At 39.5% G+C, this 22,618-nt stretch overlaps 1 protein-coding gene across 1 annotated transcript in view; it reads right to left on the bottom strand.

Moving 5' to 3' along the window:
* Positions 1 to 4,617: 4,617 nt before the first annotated feature.
* Positions 4,618 to 22,618, bottom strand: part of ANKRD50 (ankyrin repeat domain 50) — a 40,183-nt gene continuing 22,182 nt past the window's right edge. The window contains exons 2-4 of the mRNA XM_010290270.1: positions 20,089 to 20,318; positions 7,464 to 11,011; positions 4,618 to 5,134 (exon numbers count right to left, since the gene is read on the bottom strand). Of these exons, the coding sequence (XP_010288572.1) occupies positions 7,467 to 11,011; positions 20,089 to 20,318 (3,775 nt within the window). The 3' untranslated portion in view covers positions 4,618 to 5,134; positions 7,464 to 7,466. The remainder of the gene's footprint in view (positions 5,135 to 7,463; positions 11,012 to 20,088; positions 20,319 to 22,618) is intronic.

Here is a 22,618-nt window from a genome sequence, read left to right as displayed (position 1 = left end):
GAAGCTGAAGATTTTGGTCCCCCCAAAGAGGCTAGTCAGAGTTGCATACTGCTTCTTTGTAAAACCATTTTCTTCTAACAGTTTACTCACGAAGCATTTATTCCTCCCCCCTCCCCCCCCCCCCCCCCCCCCCCCCAAAAAAACCCAGCAGATTGTGTTCTGAATAAATACAGTCCTTCAGCAAAGATGAACTCTTACTTGAAATGCACATTTACCTACCCGATACACCCGGTGGCACCGGGTCGCCTGCTCTCCGGCTAGAGATCCAATGCCCTTCTGCCAGTGGGCTCTTAGTGATGCCCAAATTCATGCTTCAACTGAAAGAAACCCTTAAACCAGAGATAACTGCTTTAAACCCTCCAGATTTGAAGCAATGGCAATTATTCTTCTGGTTAGCTCTATCTGGCATAGCTGTTCCCTGCATCATCCCTCCCCAGCTCCTGGTTTTTCAAGGATACACAAGAGCAACGGCTGAAAACTCCTGTAGCTCTGGCAGTCCCCTACACAAGCGCTGGAGCAAGCCCCAAAGGGCAACTACAGAAGAGCCTGGGCAGTCCAAAACGCACTGATGAGGCAGAGATATGAAAAAAAAGTCCCAAATGAAACCACAAAATCCTTTACTGTGTTCTTAATCTATCAGAAATGGCTACAGGATGCAAACTAAGTTCCTGAAGATGCAAGATTTTATCACAGGAGTCCATTAGAAGTTATTTTTCTCTAGCTTAAAATCTACCTGTGATTGTAGTTCTGTGACTTGGCTGCTCTAATACAAGCTTACAAGAATAAAAGTCAGAACAGTAGGTCTTTCTGGGACACCAGCAAATTAGATTTTCATACTAAGGGTCAATTTGTTTGTATTACCTGTGTATAAATTGGAGCCGCCTTCAATAAAATGACTTGCCAAGGAGATTTCTTAGTCCCATACCCTATTTCTGTGACTCTTTGTAGCATAAAATGACTAGTATTTAGATCAATGCCAAATTCTCACTGCTGTCTCTCAAAGGGCCTCCAACTGAAAAGCGTTAGTTCACTGTGCCAACTAGTCCCAGCTTTCTTTTGGAAAATACATGTAATACACATGCCAAATTATTGTAAAGATCTCACAGAAGATGTGAAGCATTATTCAACATGATTGCTCATGTTCCATAGAATAAGAGATTAAAAACAGGTGTTGAACAGTTTTATTTAGATATTATTACACTGATTATCTGAAGAAAATGTGTGTGTCTGGAACACCATATAACCTACTAAAGGATTAATTCAGTGAAAGTGACTCAGCAAGGAGTTTTTTTACTCATTTTTTGCCTCAATGAAAAAAAGCCACTGAACTAATGCATCTCATACTTTGTTATTTCAGACATAAAGAACAAAACACAGTCAATAATTATTGTGAGAAACCACAGAAATATACAGAAAACAAAGCAACAGTTACCGACAATTTTGTCATTCTCTTAAGTCTTAGAAATCAGTCAGCCCATGAGCACCAACAGCTGGAAGCAGTGTGAACCAGAACACATGGAGGTAAAGTTGAACCATCCTTTGCAGAAGGCAAAGCCAAGCTCTTCCTTCACACTCAGCAACGCTCAGCAGAGAAATCACGAGGGATATATAATCTAAAGCAGAAGTAAGACGCGATCACAGGGGCAAATGGGATTATTGCAATGAGTGGAAAGCTGCTCTCTCCTACTTTTTTTAGTAACAAGTCAAAGAAAAATGAGTAGCCACCATCAGTAAGTGAGCTTTTGCTTAAACTGAAAATACTACAGAGAAACACTGATCAAAGAGATAATTAACAAATACCATTTGAAGCGGTAAAGAACTTACAGCAACTGAAATATTGAATTTATTGGCCCTCTGGGTATATACAGTGTATAATGGTCTTTTTAAACAAAAGAAAATGCAGCGAATTTTCTCCTGCAAATGCTCGGGGTTGACTCAGATTAATGTGAAAACGGTCAGCTGAGTGATAAGCAGGGTCACAGGAATTAACGCCAGAGTCCGAGTTTTGCTAGCCCACACTGCCTACTGGACACATACTTCGTGTTTCATTAAGTACTACACACATGTTAATCAAGTTCAATAACCTTTTCCTGAGATGTCCCAGGAAACGAGGTAGTAAAACAGTTACATGTCTGCTGAAAAGCAAATATATTTATTATGCACTTTCATATACACAGGGATTTTCGCTTAATATAATACAAGGAATAAAATAAAAATTTTACAATGTGAAATTCATTCAATGTACATTAAAAGCTATTTACAAACCACTCCAGGAAAAACAGTCTATCTGCAAACCAAGTTAACTGAGGAGTTCAGATGGGGAATATTAAGCATAACAGACATTTGCATAGCAGAGTAACCGATGAGGGAAAATACCTTTTTATTTTTAAATAAATGGTGATGTTTTCAATATTGATCACAGAGAAGACAAAAATGCATCACTTGTGCCTCTGTATCTCAACGCATTCCTCTTTTGAAGAGTCTTTTCACATGCATACAGTATTGATACCAGCATCCGCAAAACGGGCTTTTCCCTAGTGCTCCCATCAAGACTTTTGGACGTCTTGTGGAGCTGACCTTGGAAGGACCAGTGAAATGGGATGAAGAGAAACAGGATTCATGTTTTGTTCAGGTTTTTTAGGTTGTGAGAACCGTTACATTGCCAGAAGAAACTGTGCTGAGTCACAGCTACGCGACTCCATTTACCTCCGCTTGGTTTTACAGATGTGAAGGAGCAGAGCAGAACAGAGCGAAGCACAGGGGAAACGGCGCCTTTTCTTTGTACGCAAAACCCTCACAAATGACGGTATTAAAACATCACACGCAACAGCAATATGGAATTACACAGACCTTCTGAGAAAGCAGATGTTTCAAAGCAATTCATGCTCTGTTCCAAAGGGATACTCAAAATCTGTAATAATTGTCATTCTGAAAACATTTTCAATGGATCTATTTTCTGTTGATTTGGATACGAGGTTTCCCCACCAACTGTTTCAAATGTAAATATTCACACAAAAACCATCAGGCTATCTGTAAGTTGTGGCCCCTTGTGAAACTGGCCATATTTTTACGTCCTCTGTCCACAAGGTGCAATTAATAACACCACAATAAAATTAAATAAATATAATCCTAATGACAGTCAAGATCAGTAGAAAAATGTTGGCATTCAGGGATCCCTTTCTAGGGAGCAAAACATACATCTAAGAACTAAGAAAAGTTGTATTCTTGCACAGTATTGCAAAGGTACTGTACTTGACGTTCAGAACAAGTTCGCTGAGAACATTTTGGTACTCTTTACTGAGCCACTAACCCTCTTAAGGCCGTTCTGTCAGACTCCTGTTATGTTTCTTTTATAATCGTCCCACAGGGACAAGAAATTCAATACACGAAACATTCAGAATAATCAGTATTGCCATGTGTCTACTTTTAACATCTCATTTTACTATATGCTGAATGCCTGACTATAAAAGATTCTTTTTACATTTAGTAACAAGCAAATAAGAATGGAGGTGCAGGATATTAAAAAAAAAATTCTGATGATTGTTAATCGTAACAAGACACGAAGCCCTTTAGTGCCTCAGAATATGCACTACATATACATCCAGGGGCCATTTATCAACGTTTAAGGATAGCCACCACACATCTAATTAATCCTCTATGAAAAATAGCCTCAGCTTTCTATCATCTTATTTGTGGAATGATCAGAGTTAGAGTATGAAAAAGATGAATCCCAAGCCTTTAGAAGAAATACTCACATATAAAAATAGGCTTATTTTCTAAAGAGCAAGGCTGTGTAATGGTGAATAGTAGAATATAGCTTGCATTTTTAGGAGAAAATAACCTTGTTTCATCTCATCCCTCACATTGCTGTGCAAGTAAGATGTGCGCATTCAAAGGAAAAATTCATACCGTTCACTCTCACAACAATGGCCTTGATTTTGCTCTCTTTCACAGAAGTAAAATTCTTCTGCTGTAGCAGTGGGGAAGCAGCTCTCCGTTGTCCGTAGATGGACTATGCCGGCTGCTGATTAACCATGCTCCAGGTACAGAGACACTCACGCTGGCTCTACCTAATCCATCTGAAGCAGTACATTCATACAAGTTTGTGCTTTAAAGAGTTATTGTCTCAGGACAGGGCTAAGTCATGATTTCTGCACCCCCCAGACAAGGGTATTACTAACCGTTTGCTTTTCCATTGTACTCTCACTGTGTATTCTCTCAGCCTCATTAACAAAGCATCTGTATTTTCCATGGTTTGTTTTACTGACATTCTCAATACAGTCCTTTACCTTGGGAAAAAAAGAAACAGCTGTATCTAACATATAAAGATACACATGAAAGCAGGATCAGACCTTTTACTTTAGCACCTAAAACATACCCATATTCAGTTACCTCCTTACCGTAACGGTAAGGGAGGCTGTTTAAGATCAGGTGTCCAAGACCAAATTTGCCTATCGCTTTCAGCGGCCACAGTCTGCCATCCAGATTTGGTATGTAGTACCAGAGAGTGGATTTTGTCTCTTAAAAAAATCCCAAAGATACTGCAAATGGTTGCAGTCCGATTCCTTTGCTACCACTGAACAGCTATTACACAGACAGAACACACAAGTACAGTATTTATAAAATACTGTTACAAGACTTGTATTTCTGGAGAAAACTTTTTGAAGTACACAGGGAACTGACCATACATTACAACAATGCAAATGTGACAAACTGCTTATTTTCTCTAGCCACAGGAAAATAAATACAAAAAGCACTGCCTTTCCATACACAGTTCACCGTGGCACATGCACCTCTACCGAGCGCTCTGGAACAGGAAATCGGAATTCCTTGTTCTTACCATTTTCAGCTGTTGTCAGGGAAATACAGCATATATCTTTCTGCAATTACAAAAAGTGCTCATTCTGTGTATGAAATACAAAGTACACAAAATAAATTTTTGAAGCACAGAGGGTTATACAGAGAAGGCAGCCTGAAAATGTAGGCACATTACAGTAATTAAGGTAACTGTACTGTAGTAATCACATTCTTGAATTTCTAGGTGGACTAAACAGGCATTGTATGCTTTCATCCCAGCCAGCTGATAAATCATTTGGAGCAGAAGAGCTTCTGTTCATAGCATCACAGAATTGGCCTAAAAGTACAAAAAAGAAACATTAAGAATTGAAATACTCTGTAGTATGAACAGTGTTGTCAGAAAGAGAGCTATAGCATTTCTAATTAAAGTTAAAAGCACACAACAACATACCAATGATGAAAAGTATTTCCTGCCTAACTCAAACCCCACGATTGATTGATTCCCTGTGCTCTCCACCATCCAAAGCAGCTACCAGGTCCCCACAGCAGGAGAGCTTCCCGAATGGAGCGGAAAGCCGTTCCTCAGGTGCTCCGGTACAGTATTTCTGATGTGATTCTCCACAGGTGACCAATTTATTATTATTATTCCCTGGTCAGGGAAATTACTATTTTTGTGCTTGAGACTTGGCAAAAGAGGAGGTAAATTACAGCCTGCACCAAGCAATTCATAATTGTTTTAAACTTCCATATTTAAAATAAAGCTATGAAAAAACTGTTAAGAGAAAAAGCAAAAGGAACTATTTAGTTATCCATCACCTCATATGCTTAGCCACTTGCATAAACAAGTACTTCACAGAGAAAGCCCCGGAATTTTCAGTAAAGCACTATTTGTTCCAGATAAAGCAAAGCCCAATTTGAGTTTCAAAATCATATGTGGAATGTTTCTTTTTTTTTTTTTTTTTTACATGTTTTGTTTGTATTTTAAAACCAGAGATGCAAAATTCATCAAAACGAGTCCTCTGACGACAGGTCAGATCAAACCAATACCTCCTACATCAGAACCGTACAGTTTATTTACAATAAAGCGTAACATGAAAGCAAGCACTGAACATCAGGAGCAGGTACAGAAGAGTTAGGAAATACAATTCTTAATTATACATTTTAATATGTTTTATTGAGGCAGGAAAAAAACCCCTACAAAAAAATTTAAATCCTGCTTAGACATGATATGGAACTGTGGGAATCTAAAGCCCTTTTGACTTCTATGAAGATTTAGGGCCCATTCTCTCTCACCTGTTAATTCCTTTCTACGTCTGCTCCTGCTGTCCTGCCTCTTCACTTTTATGTGCCCCATAGCTCATCTGACCCTTTGCCAATATTTGGATTTTACAAGGGCGCGGGCTCTAGCATATAGCTTTTTGCAACACTGTACTGTTTCAAATATTTCAGTTTAACCAAAATGCCAACCCCAAGGAAACATCTCGGAGTCCTGCGCAATATTCTAAGGCTCTGTAATTCACAAGAGACTTAGCTACATCTAGAGAGATGCATTCCATTAAAGTGAAGTCCATTTCCAGGACGTTTTGGGAAAACCTCTGTCTGTGTGTTTTTGACAGCTGAAAACCTCCCATCTGTGGATTCTGCAGCACCCGCAATTGTCCTAGAAACCTGCAGTCTTTGGTGACTCGCAGCAGACCCGAGTCAGCTAGCAGGAACACTCTTGCCCTAAGGAGCAGCAGTCCGGTCTGTTAAAAATGCAGCGTTTACACACGCACACACACAAGAGTTTTCAAAAATCAGCAAATAAGCAGTAAGAGATGTGCATACATTTCATAGAGATGCTGCTGCTTTGAAATTCAGAGAGAAGAGATATTAATTATTAATACCTTCCCAATACCCTAAAAAAAGATGAACCTCATCAGGAAGAGGGAGAGAAATAGTTCTATTTTAGCCGACTCACGGAGAATTCAGGTCTGAAAAAGCTACAGAAAATTCCTTTTTCAGCTTGTAATTCAGTATAGGAGAAAAAGTGAGAAATCTAAATGAACTCCAACTATAGATCGGTCAGAAAATTGTTACCATAACACAGATTCTATTCTTGAGGAATGCCATCTCTTTTATAGGAGGGTTATCTTCAGTAACAGAAATAAAAAAATCAAAGACTTAGCGTAGCATTTTAACTTTTTAATTTGTAGATAATTATGCTACTGAGAGTTCACATTTAAAATCCAAAAATCACAAAAGTGGTTGCCTGTAACTTACAAGAATCTTCACAAGCTTCCTGAAAAGCATTTTTGTAAATAATGCAAGATTACTGTATCTGAGAATATCACGTATTAGAATTCCAAGCTGTCCTTATGTTTGAAAATTCCAAATCAATGCTCCATGAAACCTGCTGTTTTATTCAGTCACATATCAAATAGAGTGGGGTACGAACTGAGCAACCAGAATTCAACAGAAAATACGACGTTGATCCAGTTCCTCTAGGGTTGATGCTTTTCAACACCAGCAAAACAAATACTTGCCAGGTTAAGATTTTAGCATTCACGGTTTTCACTAAGAAAGCAATTACGACGATAAATGACAACGAAACGCAATTTTAGCGTTATCTAAAATGCACATGATGAAAAACAAGCATTTGCTTCCTTTGTGACGGGCTAGGTTACCTTTTATAATGGTGTTTCCTTCTTATAGTTGAAACTCGGGTCGCTACCTTCAATCTGAAGTTTTAAGGCTTGCTTAAGGCTGAGTTCTGTCTCTGCGGGAGGATAGCCTTCCAGTACTTCCTGATGCCCTCTGTCCTGCACTGTTCGTGGGACGGAAACCCTACCGAGAAAAACCTGATTGCTCTGAAGATGGTAGTTTGGATTTGTCATAATTCCATTTCTCTTCTTCTGTTCTCCACTCTGTTGGTGAATCAGGAACTGTTGCTGAGATCGACCAACTTCTTGCTCAGCTGGCGGGACCAAAATTTTACACTGTGGCTCTGCTGGCACTGATTTAAGTGGCACACTTGTCCCAGATTTGGCAATAGGTACTCGTTTATCAAACTGAGTCATTTCATACTCTAACACTTTTGGTTGGGAGGAACTGCTTTGTTTTATTTTTTTCCCAGCTGACCCAGATTTGCTGGAGTTATCCGTTTTCCCCCCCTTGCTAGCTTTAGTTGATTTCAAACTAGGTTTTACTTGGCTCCATTCAAATTCACTACTTGGTGAATTATGATTTTGACTTAGGGAATGAGTTGTGGAAGAAGGAGAAACAATAGACTGCCTACTTCTGCTGCGTGGCAGGGAATGCTGCTGTATTTGCTCTGTGAATGACAGGCTGTGGAAACTATCAATAGGCACCGTCTGAGCAGTCGCAGTGGACGACGTGGTGCGGAGTGAAGAATTCTTGGAACTTTTCAGGGAATTGTTCGACAAAGATGACTTTTGACGGTCAACCGTAGAATCAGGCGACTCTGAAGGAGAACTGAAGGCATGAGCAGGCCCATTGGATAAGCCACGCATACTAGGCTGCATATCTGCACCAGTACTCCCTGAACTATTCGACTTCATTGTTAACGACTGCATTTTAGAGGAGACTGACTGTAAGGGTTTTTGCTCCATTGTGTGGACTGGAGATGGAGTACAACCATTCAGAGTAGATGCACCATATTTTTCCAGCAATTTAATAATCTGAGAGTGTCCATTTTTAGCTGCAACACGCATAGCAGTGCGCCCAAACTGGTCAGCATGATTTGGATCAGCACCATGCTCCAGTAATATTTGGACAACGTCAATGTGCCCTTCTTGGGCTGCAATGCAGAGTCCAGTAGCACCTTGATTACATGTATGGTCCACCAGAGCTCCATGCTCAATGAGAAGCTGCACTACCTTCACATGACCTTGCCATGCAGCAGACTGCAAAGCAGATCTCTTCTCATTATCTGCAGCATTCACATCAGCATGGTATGTTATCAGCACCTGTACCATCTCCAAGTGGCCCTGCCAGCAGGAAACATGGAGTGCTGTTCTTCCTTCAGCATCACTTGCTTCTACGTTTGCACCATTTTCTAAAAAATATTCAGCCATCGTAAGCTGGTTTTCTAATGCTAAGATATAAAGTGTTGGTCGGCCATCAGCATCTTTGTAGTTTACATCTGCTCCATGGCTGAGCAGTAGTTCAACTATATCTCTGTGACCTTCTAAAGCAGCAACCCGGAGAGCATTTCTCCCATCATAGCCTCTCTGATCAATGTTGGATTTATTTTCCAGTAATATCTGCACACAATCATAGTGACCTTCTTGTGCAGCCAATATGAAAGGTATACGTCCATCATTATCAATTTCATTTGTTCTAGCACCTTGTTCTATAAGAGCTTCACATATCAACCTGTGACCTTCAAAAGCTGCCATATGCAAAGGTGTCCAGCCTGCATCATCTCTATGATTTTCATCTAGCCCCCTGTCCAGCAGAGTCCGTACTACTTCAACATTGCCTTGTGCAGAGGCTATGCTCAGAACCGTTCTCCCTTCACTATCAATGCTATCAACAGCTGCACCCCAAAATAAGAGAGTATTTACAACAGAAGCGTGGCCCATGGAGGCTGCTGCCAGAAGCGGTGTACGACCGTTGTTGTCTGTGTGATCAACATCAGCTCCTCCTTCTAGAAGTAGATCAACAACATCTACATGTCCTTCATAAGCAGCTACCAGCAGTGGAGTCATGCCGTCCTTATCGCAATGGTCAACTTCAGCACCACGGTCAATTAGAAGACTAACAACTGAGGCATGTCCCTTACTGGCTGGAACACAAAGCGCAGCGACAGACAGCGCAGTCCTTCCATCCACATCCTCGTGGTTTACCTCTGCACCATGGTCCAGCAGGTGCTCCACGATCTCTTTATGCCCCATGTATGCAGCTGCAATCAAAGCTGTTCTGCCCTCATTATCAGCTTTATTAACTTCAGCACCATGTTGAAGCAGATTCAGCACAATATCTTCATGTCCTCCCCAAGCTGCTGCTCTCAGCGCCGTTCGACTATCAGCATCTGCACAGTCCACTTTGACTCCAGCATAAAGGAGCGCAGAAACCACCTCTGTGTGCCCACCCCACGCTGCAGATCGCAGTGCCGTCCAGCCATCATGATCGGTGTGATTAACATTAGTCCCACATCCGATCAAGCAATTGACAACCTTGGTATGTCCCTGCCGAGCAGCTAAGGTAAGTGCTGTTTGCCCATGAGTATCTTCTATCTCTAAATCGGCTCCCCTTGAAACCAGTAAGTTAACGACATCGAGATTGCCGCTGTACGCCGCATTGGCCAAGAGCGTTCTCCCATTGGAATCGCACTGGTTTACTGATGCTCCATTGTCTAACAAGGTGCGAATGGAATCCTCTCTCTCCAGAGCCTGCCGAACAATGCAAGATGTGCGGTCATCTTCACTGTTGACGTGAGCACCAGCTTTTACCAGCAGCTGTAGTACTTCTTGCTCTTTAGGAATTAAAGTTGACAGGGAGTCTTTGACAGGTGTGCCATTCCATATCATCCATAAAGCCAGCTCTGAAGTCTCTAACTGTAAATTTGAATTAATTAGATGCAATGCAAACTCTTGAGCTTCTAAGGGTGTTAAATCCTTTGCTCGGCAAGTGTAACTCATTGCCAGCATTCTGTGTCCCTCTGCTGCATTGCACAAGTATTTCTGTGTACAGTGCTTTACATCTAGCAACCATTCTGCAAAACTGTAATGAAACAAGATTTTTGTATTTCCAAGTCCATCAATAAGGACTTTTGACAGGACATCCAATTTGCGTTGAAAGTCTTCCATCGTCAACGTCATATTTTTGGTCCACACTGCATGATACAATTCCGTTGTGGTTAATGGCCTACAGGCTGCGAGAATCACATTAAGAATAGGCTGGACTTTTGCAAATTGTTTTCTCACAAAAAGTCTCTGACAGAGCCAAAGGTATAGGCCATTTAACGTTCCCGGAATATCACGGATCTCTCGTAACATAATAAAATTCTCCACAACTCCATCTAGGACACGTTCCAGATACAAAAAGCAACCGCTGCTTTTGATGTGAAGCTGATTCAGCATTTCTGCAGTTTCTTTTGTGAGATGTTGTCTCAGTGCTTCTTCCTGATCTAAACGATGCAGAATATATTGTTGCACATCTTTCACAATATAAGCCTTTCGTAGATCATCCAGACTTATTTTTCGAAAACCTATTAAAAGAGAAGAAAGTTACTATTTTCTGATCTAGTTTCGCTTAACTCAAAGTTCAAAAAAAAAAAAAAAGGCACAGACATTTCTGGGTAGGGAACACTCACAGTAATATATTTTGTGTGTACACATAGTGAATGTAAATTAATAATAATAGCAGAGAACTTTGATAATAGACACATTTTTCTCACCATCTGTAAGGAACAATGCATGCTATTAAAGAAGAAAATTTTAAAAATCACTTTGAATCAGGCATTGTGTGTCTACCTTGGACAATACTAAACAACTAAGCAAAACCACCAGAACTGCAACCAAAATAAGATTATGGAGTAGTATTATATTATTAAAGGAATAATCCCTTCTCCAATGAGGTTAACAATGGAATTTCAATTAATTCTCAGCTATTTAGATTAAGACAACTATTATATTGATATAATTATAGAAGAGGTTATTCATACCTGATGCATATGCACGATGAAATGTACATAGATCACTTTAACTTGGTCACCTTAGTTTCTTTTAAAAGCTTTTATGATATAGGAGGGAGAGATGATAAAAAACAGTTTTAAATATTTTTACACTTCTGTGCACTGAAAATTACCTACTTTTTTCAACTAAAGACTGAATTTTAGAGAAACACCCAGTTCTTCGGTAGGTGACTCGCTGTATAAGGAAACGGGTTTTCTCATAGTCATATGACCTCATTGTTTTTCCAACCTGTTTACTCTTTAGAGGAAAAAGGGAAATTATTTCATACATGCATACTGCGCACATCTCCTCCCTACACCCATACACGTGCTCCCCCTCGCCCCAAGCAAAGAACTCTATTCTTAGCGGCACGTGCAAAGATGTCCCTCAGGCAACCTCAGCGGCCGTAGGCTCTCAAGAATGAGGCGGGATGCAGATATAGTTGTTTGGGCTACACAGCTATCTGTGTCATTGAAAACACTTGCTTTGGTAGTGCCAAGTTAAGCACTGGAAGAAGACCTACCCTCTTTGATTAACGACACGTTACGTTGTTTGAACACTACTTTTCTGGAAGCTATGGGAAAACCGCAGAGGTCACAGACACAGCAGCTTAAATGACTGTTTTAGGCCAGAACTGTACCTCACTTCTCCTGGGACAGGCTGTAATCTCTTCCTCCAGTGTAGCACATTGCACACATTTCCTTACAGTCAGCTCAGCTAGTCATAAAAAACAGCTAGTCATAAAAAACCCCAACTTTGCTTTTCAAACCAAAGCAGTTACTAACCTCCAGATTACGCTGAAGGAAAAGCAACCATAGAGCAATGCATTCAAAGGAATTTTGGCCCCATCTCCACAGAACAAATAATTTTAAGAGAGACTCTGAAGAATGTTACTTTCAGATCTATGTTTTATTGTATTTAAACACTCCGTGGATCAAACTGCTCAGCCTGTGAGCTTGTTCTGACTGATAATTCAGCCTGGTAAGAGCCGTGGTTTTTGTTCCCGAGCATCTTCAGCAGAGGCTCTGCATGTCACATTAAGCTCACTCTGTTAATTGTTTAGTCTACATGAGTTTTGTACAAATACAAGAGATTAGAACTGAGAAGCAAACTATGGCAGTCTTACTAAAACATTTCTGCTTCCCCTATTAATTATGGTAGCATTACAAATCTAACAGGACTAAATCAATAGAATACCTAAAACAAAATCATGCTTCTCCCCAAAATAAAATCACTGGCTAAGACATTTTTGCACAGTCACTTCTCAGGCTAAGACTACACGAATGTCTACTTGAAGATTTTTGAATGAGAAAGCCAGGAGGCAGAAAATAATTATTTTGGGGGGATCTCTCTCCTCCACAAAGGCTTTTTTTTTTTTTCTCTCTCAAAAGAAACACAGAACCATCTTTAGCCACCATAATCTGTCACAACTTCAAGTAACGACCTAACCTGACCTGCAGAATGGCATAATTCATCGATTTACTATGTATTTGGCTCAAATATTCTGTATGTAACTTTGTAAAGCCCTTAATTCTTGCACATAAGCCAAATTATAAACTTTGCTGAGTAAGGACAGTGCCCTGCGATTCTGCAGATCCCAAGCTTCGAGTGAAAGGCTGTTTCTAGGTTACGATCCATCAAGAAGATATGGAAGTGAAAACAGAAGCATTAAAAATGGGGCATTGCTTGGTGCATGCACTGACAGCGGTATGCGTGCACAGAGCTGTAATTAGACACAGGGGTCCCTTTGCTTGTCTCGCGGGTGCAGGGAACAGCTCTGTTTTGCTCAATTCAGAACAAATGCAAGCACTTGCATTCCCTCACCTTCCAGTTCTTTGAACCTCTCTGCTTCTCCTAGGCAGATCTGTACCCACCCCTTGGCTGAATGAGAATAGGTACAGAGCTCTGCAAACTCCTTCTCAATGTGTTTAGTCATAAGTGATTCTGCTCACAACATCCCAATCTCTCACATGAATCCCATCCCACATCCTTCCTTCCAATATACATCTGCATATGTAAGTTATTTTTATTTTTAAATTATTCAAGTGTTTTTTCAGTAGCTGATTTAATTTCCCCCCAACGAGAAAACCCGTGACTGACTCAGACGACAGCAATTCTGAAATTTCAGCTAATGTTCAGTGTTGACTAATGACTACACTTCACCTCCCTTGACTCCCAGCCTTCGCATGAAAAGTTTCAGAGTGGTAACTGTTTAAGCGTCTCAGTCCCTGTATGTGTCCTTCAAAAGCAAAAGACTCTTGCAGTGTTCTTTGAATACCAATTTTGCTTCCTAAAATGGGTGGGAAAGTGAACAAAACCATTTTGGATGCAATAAAAAAACAAACAGAAGCCCTCCAAAAAAAGTAAAAAAGGAAGAGTTTGTGTGTTTGTTTTTCTTCCCCTTTGAACGAGGCTGTATCTTTACTTTGTTCCTATCAGGGTTAAAATATTGCCCCACGTACTTACCCGAGACATACCAAATGTTTAAGCACTTCAGCCAAGCAAATAAATTTTGGAAGACTTCAGAGTGGTGGATATTCCAGAAGTCAGTAATTTAAACAATTTGATTGTCTGTATGTTCACAGAAGCTAAAAATTGTTTCGTTTCTTTTGCAGTATTTCTAAATATTCCTTGTTAATGAGATCCTGTATATCATATCTGAAGACAAGTTTGTACAGCAAGCAGCACACCATACTTGTACAGATCTTCGCACATCCCAGGGATGACACACTCTTTAAGGGCTGGGATTAACAAACTGCCATTGTAACAGACTTTTGAATAGAAACAGGTTGTTAATTTTAACCACTGCACCATGCCATACTATAATAAGCAAAAAATTTAAAAAAGGCCTTATAGATAGAATTTTATTTTTTTTAAATCTCAAATTCTTGCTGCTAGCTTGGAGGAGGAAAACAAAGCCGTGGTTTTTTGCCCAAGCGTCTATCTAAATGAGGTCATTTTACATCTCCAAAGAAAGATCCTGCAAACTTGCTTTTCATCCCTACCAGATACAATAAGTCACTTTCATGGACAAGAAGCCCCAAAACATTAAGAGAAAGCTCATTTTGTTTCAGATGCATTCCCATGAACTACTTAAGCTCAGCAAAACAGGAGTGCAGTAGACAGAACTTACAGTCCCACGACCCTGCTTTTTGCATTGTTAAAATTTTTCTTACAACACATCACTTTCAACCCAATGGGAGCTCCAATACAGATTTTCCTGATTTATTAAATTCCTGGCAGTTCTGTAAACAAATCAGTTCCAAATGTATTTCTTGGCAAGATCTAGGGTCAGTCAAAGGAGGCGGGGCGGGGGGAGAGAAAGAGTATTTTGGCTATATAAATACTTCTACAGTATATCAACCTTTTCAAACTTTAATAATAAAAAATAAACTATTAACTAGCATGTTCCAGTAAATATTTAAAAATATCCTTCTACTTTCATATCTTTAAATACTTTTACATAAGTAAATTACAAAAGTTTAAAGTACATTTCATTTAATTGACCTGTTAACTTTAAAGTAATCTAAATGATTAAAAGTATGGCAGTGTTTTGGCATTAATAATTTACACTGCTGATCTAAGCATCTATTAAATTAGGTATTTCTATGGCCAATTATGCACACCTGCAGCCGAAAACTCAAGCAGCACACCGAGCTTTTAGTGCACTTGCAGTATACTATACGTTACAAATTTTACTGCATCTGCCCCAGGTGCCAAGAGACATTCAGGCTGACATCTGCTGCTCTCACTGGTTCATGTCATTGCACAGAAGTTTGTTTTATTAGATTTACAGGCTACAGTCCATTTAAAAAAAAAAATTCAGTCTTCCCTCTTTAATTACAAAGCAAATAAGTTCAAAATTCACACACAACTTTTTACTAGGAAGTATGAACTTCCCTAACACCGTGTTTTCAAAGTGGTAATCAGAAGAAAGTGGTAATGAGAAGAAAGGAAATAGCAATTAAAAACTCCCAGTTTATTTCCCAAGCTGCCTAAATTATTTTTTTTCCAAAAACCAAACCAATAAACTTTTTCAAAGCTTTAATATGATAGAAGTAAATTTTACAACTACATAAATGTAAAAAAATTATCTTTTATAGTAAAAAAACCCAACTCCCATAAAGACTTCAAAGTAACATGAAACCACCAAAATAAATTCCAACCTACAACGAAATATTAGAAAACAACTTAGATTTTCTTTTTTGAAGCAATCTCTCCTGAAGTGGTCTCATGCCATCTATTTTCTGGAATAGCGGCTAATGAGAAAAGGTTCAGTTCCAAATCAGGCAACTGATCTGATTTGGGAATTCAGCTAATATGACCACCTGAGTAGCTGCAATTACCAAACAGTATGAGTTTTCTGGGTGCAGAGAAGCTGGGTTGTGATTTCTACTATATTTCTCTAAGTTTTCCCATTTTTGCTTATTTTTTCATTTTATGAAAGGCTACAAGAAAAACAACCCTTCACATCTATTCAGACCAGAACCAGCAAATAGCAGAAATATGAGAAAGACTTATGCTCCCAAGATTCCTAACTGAGAATAAGTTCGGATAAGTATCAGCTCTTAATATCTGGCTGCCTGGAACAGGATGATAGAAGCGTGAAAAATGAATGACAGATTTGGGCCCCTCACTACACGAGGGATATTTAGTTGCTGGAGCGTGTCCAGAGAAGGGCAACGAAGCTGGTGAGGGGTCCGGAGCACAAGTCTCATGAGGAGCGGCTGAGGGACCTGGGGTTGTTCAGTCTGGAGAAGAGGAGGCTGAGGGGAGACCTTATCGCTCTCTACAACTACCTGAAAGGGGGTTGTGGCGAGGTGGGTGTTGGTCTCTTCTCCAAAGTAACCAGCGATAGAACAAGAGGAAATGGCCTCAAGTTGCACCAGGACAGGTTTAGGTGGGATATTAGGAAAAATTTCTTTCCTGAGAGAGTGGTCAGGCATTGGAACAGGCTGCCCGGGAGGTGGTGGAGTCGCCATCTCTGGAAGTGTTCAAAAAACATATGGACGTGGCACTTGAGGACATGGTTTAGGGAACATGGTGGTGTTGGTTGATGGTCGGACTTGATGATTTTAAAGGTCTTTTCCAACCTTAATGATTCTGTGATTGTCTGCTTTTGCCTATGGATAAAGTGGGTGAATAGAGCTTATGCTGCCTCTGAGGCCAAACTGAACCCCTTCATGTCCACTTTTGGTTCTTTTTATTGTAGTTTCCAGTATCTTGCTGGTATCTAACATTAACTTTACGGAAACTATGGCTCCCCGAGATGTGACATCTGCATGGGTTGTACTACACTGGTGCACTCATGCCACACACGAGAAGGAATGCTTTGACTGAAGAATGTGTTTAATTCAGGGGTATAATCAAGCCAGATGCCACAGATATTTGATTTATGTGTGTAGCAAAAAAAGAAGAAATTAAGTAAATGTCTATTGAAAAAATATCTTTAAACCAATAAATAGAGCATTTGTACATATGCACTTTTGTCTATCTCCCTTTATGCTGTTAATGAGAAATTACCCGCTTTTCAAACTTATCTAAATAAAATTGTCTGATTTTAAAATGCCTAAACTTTTTTAACTAATATGACGGATCTTTAAAAAAGGAATATAGTTTTGTAAGAACAACTGCTATTCTTTCAAGATTTAGCCTCATTTTAGAAGAAGCATTTTTATTAGCTAATTAGCTGAAGTATTAAGGTAAAATAATTGTATGTTCTGTGCCACTTGCAGGTTAGAGGGCTTTTTCATTTATTAGGAATACAAGGACACTTTATAATACACAGACTGGAAAGACTGTGTTTAACGTAGCTGCTTGACTGTCCAACTGATAGCAAACGATGATGTGGGAGATAATTATGGGTGCAAGACAGAATTGTTAAATTTAGGGAAAAAGTCTGTAAGAAAACAAACAGGCATGATATGGCAGTCGGTGACAGCGCACATGCAAGAGAAGGCAGGAGGATATGCGTTATCTGTTCCCCTCCTTTTTCACTCAACTGGCTGGCTTTTGCTCACTGTGGAGGGTGACCGCAGACTCATGTGGGCATCATTTTACATTTGGTTCATATTTTTGAGGTTGTCTCTGCAGCCACAAGAGGCAAAACCTTTTTTTTTTTTAAATATTTTTTTAATTAATGAAAGCTGAGAATCTAAGTAAGGGGAAAAAAATCTGTAGCACATTGTGCTACTACAGAATCTGGGAATACAGAAGGGTCCAGAACACAAGCTACAGCAGATGCAGGCACAAGTATTCAAGAAGTATTCAACTTTCATAAATAAGTCACCAACAAAAGTGAAGGAATGAAGAGGACCAGAATAAACATGCCTCCTCCTTTTCTCATTCTTAGAGTGGTAGGAATGATGTATTCACCACAGGCAGCAGCAAGATGCCAGTGGATGAGAAAGACTGGACTCCCTCTTCCAGGTCATTGCTATTGTTGGCTAAGGAGATGCTTAAGGAGATGCTTGCAGAACTCTCATCTGTACTGGCCACCCAAAAAAAAGCATCGTCCGGACCAAGCCACTGCAGCAATCCCGCTCCCAGTCATTGAAAACAAATAGGTTTAGCTCTCATTTCAGCAGGTATCTGGAAGAAGTTTTCACTACATAAAAATTTTACATGAAAACTGATATAAACTGATTGTAAACAAATTAATATTGGTTAATATATATTTCATATCGTACTCTAAAATTTTTAGCAGAAAAAACTACAGCTGGGACACACTTTCCCAAAATAATCCTAAAAGGATTCCAATCTGTCTTTGTTTCCAAATTAAAGAGACACATTGGAAGTAAGTGTACAGTGATTATATTATCACTATGGTTGCAAACATTTGCCGGAAAATTGGAAGTATTAGAAATTCAGTACAATAGTGTCCCAGAGTGCAATGCACATTATACATCATTTATTTCTTCAGTCACAAGCACAAAAAAATATTTATCGTTGATCTGGAATTCTTCCTGCCCACCAATTAAATAGATTTATAAATTGGCTCAGCTAAAAGTTAACATTCAAATATCACAAAGGAGGAGAAGAGTTTGCCCCAGTAGAAGTGTTAAAGTCAGTCTAAAGTCAGTCTATTCTTTCCAGGCTAGAACCAGAAAAGTAATCAACATAATCTCAAGTTGTACAACACAACGTTGCAATGTACCCAAAGTTCAAGGGAGGCTTCAGCCATGCTCCCCACATCCTCACTATAACCTTTCACAAAGTTGAATATTGGCTATAAACAGGAAAATCATCCAACAGTGTATTGTGGGCAGCTGTCATACTGGCTGTAATGTCACAATTTTCACCCAGTGGATAAAACACCACTTCCTCCAAGCAGACCCTAAAATTTCTTCTCAATTCGTATCCAGTTATTTCGGGATTTATCCTTTCTTTTCTTATCCTTGCTGTACCTTTTCCACAGTGAAGATGAGATTATAACATCACAAGCCAACTTCCTGTACGCTATTCATCAAGTCATTCTCTGTGGAAATGAGAAATTAACTTATTCAAATTAAATTTATTTTAAAGGCATATCCATTAGTTCTGCTGATTTTTCCTGTCAGGAATTCCATCTGGAAACATACTTAGAAGGCAAGAGCAATTTTTTAGGACTAGTCTGAAACGTTGTATGATTCAATGGAAAGGAAATTAAAACTGCTCTGAAGAAAGTTTTGTCTGTTTTCTTCACAATGACAATGTATCTAACCAGCCAAGGTTTGACAAAACTGTTCCTGTATGAATGTCCAAAGGAGCCCTGTGAAGCTACCCCGAAGTTTCCTTTAGTTCTCACATACTCCCAAATACCAACCTTCATGTCTGCCACTGATTAATACAGTACTTCATTCCAAAATGCAATTATCCCATTGACCTTTTGCCACTGTGGAAACGAGCAAGCTTATGGGTCTATGTTCTATAATCACATTTTTGTCCTAATTGTGTCCTTAATACACACAGGCTTTATACATAGGCCTGGAATCCAGTCTAGATATTGCCCTTTATTAAATTTCAGAGGACTTCCAGTAACAATGTCATTACAGTGAAGTAATGTTCTCATGACACAGCGAAGGCTGGATGAAGAAGCTGTAAAGAATTTTTTTTACTGTGCAACCTTTGCCAGAAGTATATTCCAAGAATCCCCACCTACACTGTTCCCCTCTCAAGCTCCACCTTCAAAAGATTATTCCCCGCTTTCTGAAAATAAGGGGAGAGATTTTAACGGGAGATGAAAAAAACCCAAATCAATCTTTTGAGGTTGCAAGGAATGTGTGTACAATGTAGGTGATGTGTAAGTTGACATACTTATGTACTTACGCATCACCTACACAGTTTCAAAGCTCTTTAAAACTAGCAAAGCAAGAGGAAAACTCAAAGCAGCCATATTCTTTGCAGATGTATTGCAAAGACATAATTTACCTCTAAAATATTTGGCTGATTTAAGCTTTCTATGGTCCTCAGAAAACTGGAATGCCTGTTTTTTAGATTTACCATTTTTGTGATTGTCATTTCTTGGAACTAAGCATGCCATCAGTGCTTTCAACCAGCACTGAGGGTCTTGTAAAACTGACGTCCTAGTTACAGGCGCAGGTAACAAACACTTCCGATGCTCTGTTCTCACCTGTAAACATTTTCGTAACAGCTTTACTCTGCTTGCGGGCAGAACACAGGAGGAGCAGCCAGGGAGGGAAGAACTCGAAGTGGCCAGCTAAAAGCTCCGCTATTGTCCCAGAGAAGCTTGTAGAAGTCTGTTCACCCTCGGAAACATTACAGCCCTCGTCAACCGAATCTACGAGCAGGAAGAGGCTCTGCTGAGGGGGCTTCATTCCCAGGAGAGGGAGCAGAATGCACCTGTGAGGAACGCGAAACAAAATCGGTATTTTAGATACATTGAACAATACACTGACTATCATACAGTCATTCAAGTTGAAGCTATGAACATCTTAAAATGCAAAGTTATTTTTTTAAATAGTTACCACAGAAAATACTGCAGTAGACTGAACTAATAGAAATAGAGATAATTTGAACAGTGATGTAAATCTTGCTTAGGCAATATTGCTTTTTAATGAACTTATAATTTATAACAATACTTTAAAACGATGTAATGTTGTTCAAGGCTGATTAGAAGACTTGAAAAAAATGTTGTTTCACTAAGAAAGAAGGTACTTGGCCTAAACTTCAAGAACGTTATTACTGCTGTGTCTGTCAAAGCTGTTGTTATTGCTTATCAGAAAATAAGAGCAAACAATAGTTGGTCATGAAACAGAAGTCTAAATAAAAGACACATGAAATATCAAAGCGCAAAGAGTTCAAGTCTGAATGAATAACAGTTTTACAAAGAACAGGATTTCTGCCATACTTTCACAAATGCAATGCAAATTAATTTAGTAGCAGACTGAGGCATTTGGTAGTGACTTTGATGTACTAATTTTTATTTATATTGAAGATGCCAAGCTCCTACTATTGGAAAAGGATTATCTGCATCCTCCAGATGCTAGCATCTATACCAACACACCTGATTGTGCAGCTAAAAATCTCAAATTTGCACATATTGTTGCCACCCTTAACGGTACTCCTTAAAAATACATCTGAGACTGCACTTACTTTAAATAGCTACTACGTAACTGTCATGCATGTATCCAGTATCTCCATGCTAAGCAACTACTTTTTGGGAAACTTCGCAATGATTTAGGACCGCAAGTTTCACTGACAATTATCTTTAAATACATCTGGCAAGTAAACTTTGACTTTATAGTAAAAAGATTCCTAAAATGAAACAAGGTGAGAAAAAATATGTATCTGACAGCTTACTCTTTTGTAGATTAGCTATTTGCACACATCCAGAAGGCATGCACATAATACGTATTTTTTTATTTTACTCAAGACCGTAATGTTTTCATTTGTTTTACCGAACAAATTTATCTTCAGAAGACTTTGGTCAACACATTATTACCTACCAAGCGTTCAGATCGGAATACAGACAAATCTTGCTTGTTAATGGAAGAACACAACCCACTTCAGAAATGATTCCTAAGCCCTGTTAATGGATGGTTTGTTATTTTCTGGTTTTCTGAGAAAAATGCAAAATGGAAACAGAGTGGTGCACCTTTCGTACCCACCAGTAACAGTACAACCTAGCAGAGCAGGCTAGATGATCTATTACACTTGGAGAAATTTCCCCAAAGGTATAAAAAAGAAGTACAACATACTTGTGTTCTGAAAGCATTCAGCATTAGATGGATTTTGAATGCCTAACACTGCCCACCTCCCCCTCGCCTTTTTTTTTTTTTCTTTTCAGATGCACAAGACCACTGAGAATCCTTTGGTACCTCCACAGCTAGTGACTCCTTCAGAAGATGCCTGCAGTACAACTAAAATCACTGTTCACTAAGCTGGGAAGTCAAGCAGCTACCAATTTACAGAACAGGAAATTAATGCAGCCATAAGGTTAAAATTACTCTCCTAAGTGATGCCAATCCCACAATGAAAGGAGGCAGTTGGAAATGACCACATTTTCCACCCCTTCCCCCACCAGAATGCTGCCTTGCCCCCTCAGCTATTTATGTCAAGGCATTTTCCCTGCAACATTTCTTTTTCTATCAAAACCAATTTTCTTTTCACATAGTTCTCTATACGAAATTACTTCTCGAGTATGAATGTTACTACCAGATATGAAGAAATTGTAATGGTAATCTCACTTAAAATCTGTGTAACCCTAACAAAATGCCAAAAAAGTGTCTTAGGAGCATCCACCAACGTTCTTGTGTCAGGATTTACCTGTTGGGCATGCCACCAAGAAAAGCTATCCATCACGTCTGGGAAAGAGTCCCGAATCATTCTGCTTAATTCCTGCAGTATGTAGCAGTTGGCTGTAGTAGCTCAAATCAAAAGGTTCACCCTGCCTCCAAACAGGGCTGAAAGCAGATGTCTAAGGAATATCGTAAGCACCGGGCAGGCACTAAACCACGTTTCTGCAGAACTTTCAGGGACCGCAGCAAACACAGAGCTTCCAGGGACTTTCCGAACCAGCGATTCAGTCCTTGCATTTAACACCCCTTAACCCACCCCACTTCCACAGGTTTGTCCAAGTCTCCTATGAACCGATCGAAGCCTCCGGCATCCACAACGTCCCGCGGCAAGGCCTCCTGCAG

The sequence above is a fragment of the Phaethon lepturus genome, unplaced genomic scaffold, assembly GCF_000687285.1.
Source record: "Phaethon lepturus isolate BGI_N335 unplaced genomic scaffold, ASM68728v1 scaffold537, whole genome shotgun sequence".
NCBI classification, from domain to species: Eukaryota; Metazoa; Chordata; class Aves; order Phaethontiformes; family Phaethontidae; genus Phaethon; species Phaethon lepturus.
Note: the sequence above shows the minus strand (reverse complement) of the source record. Positions and strands in the feature narration are given on the sequence as shown.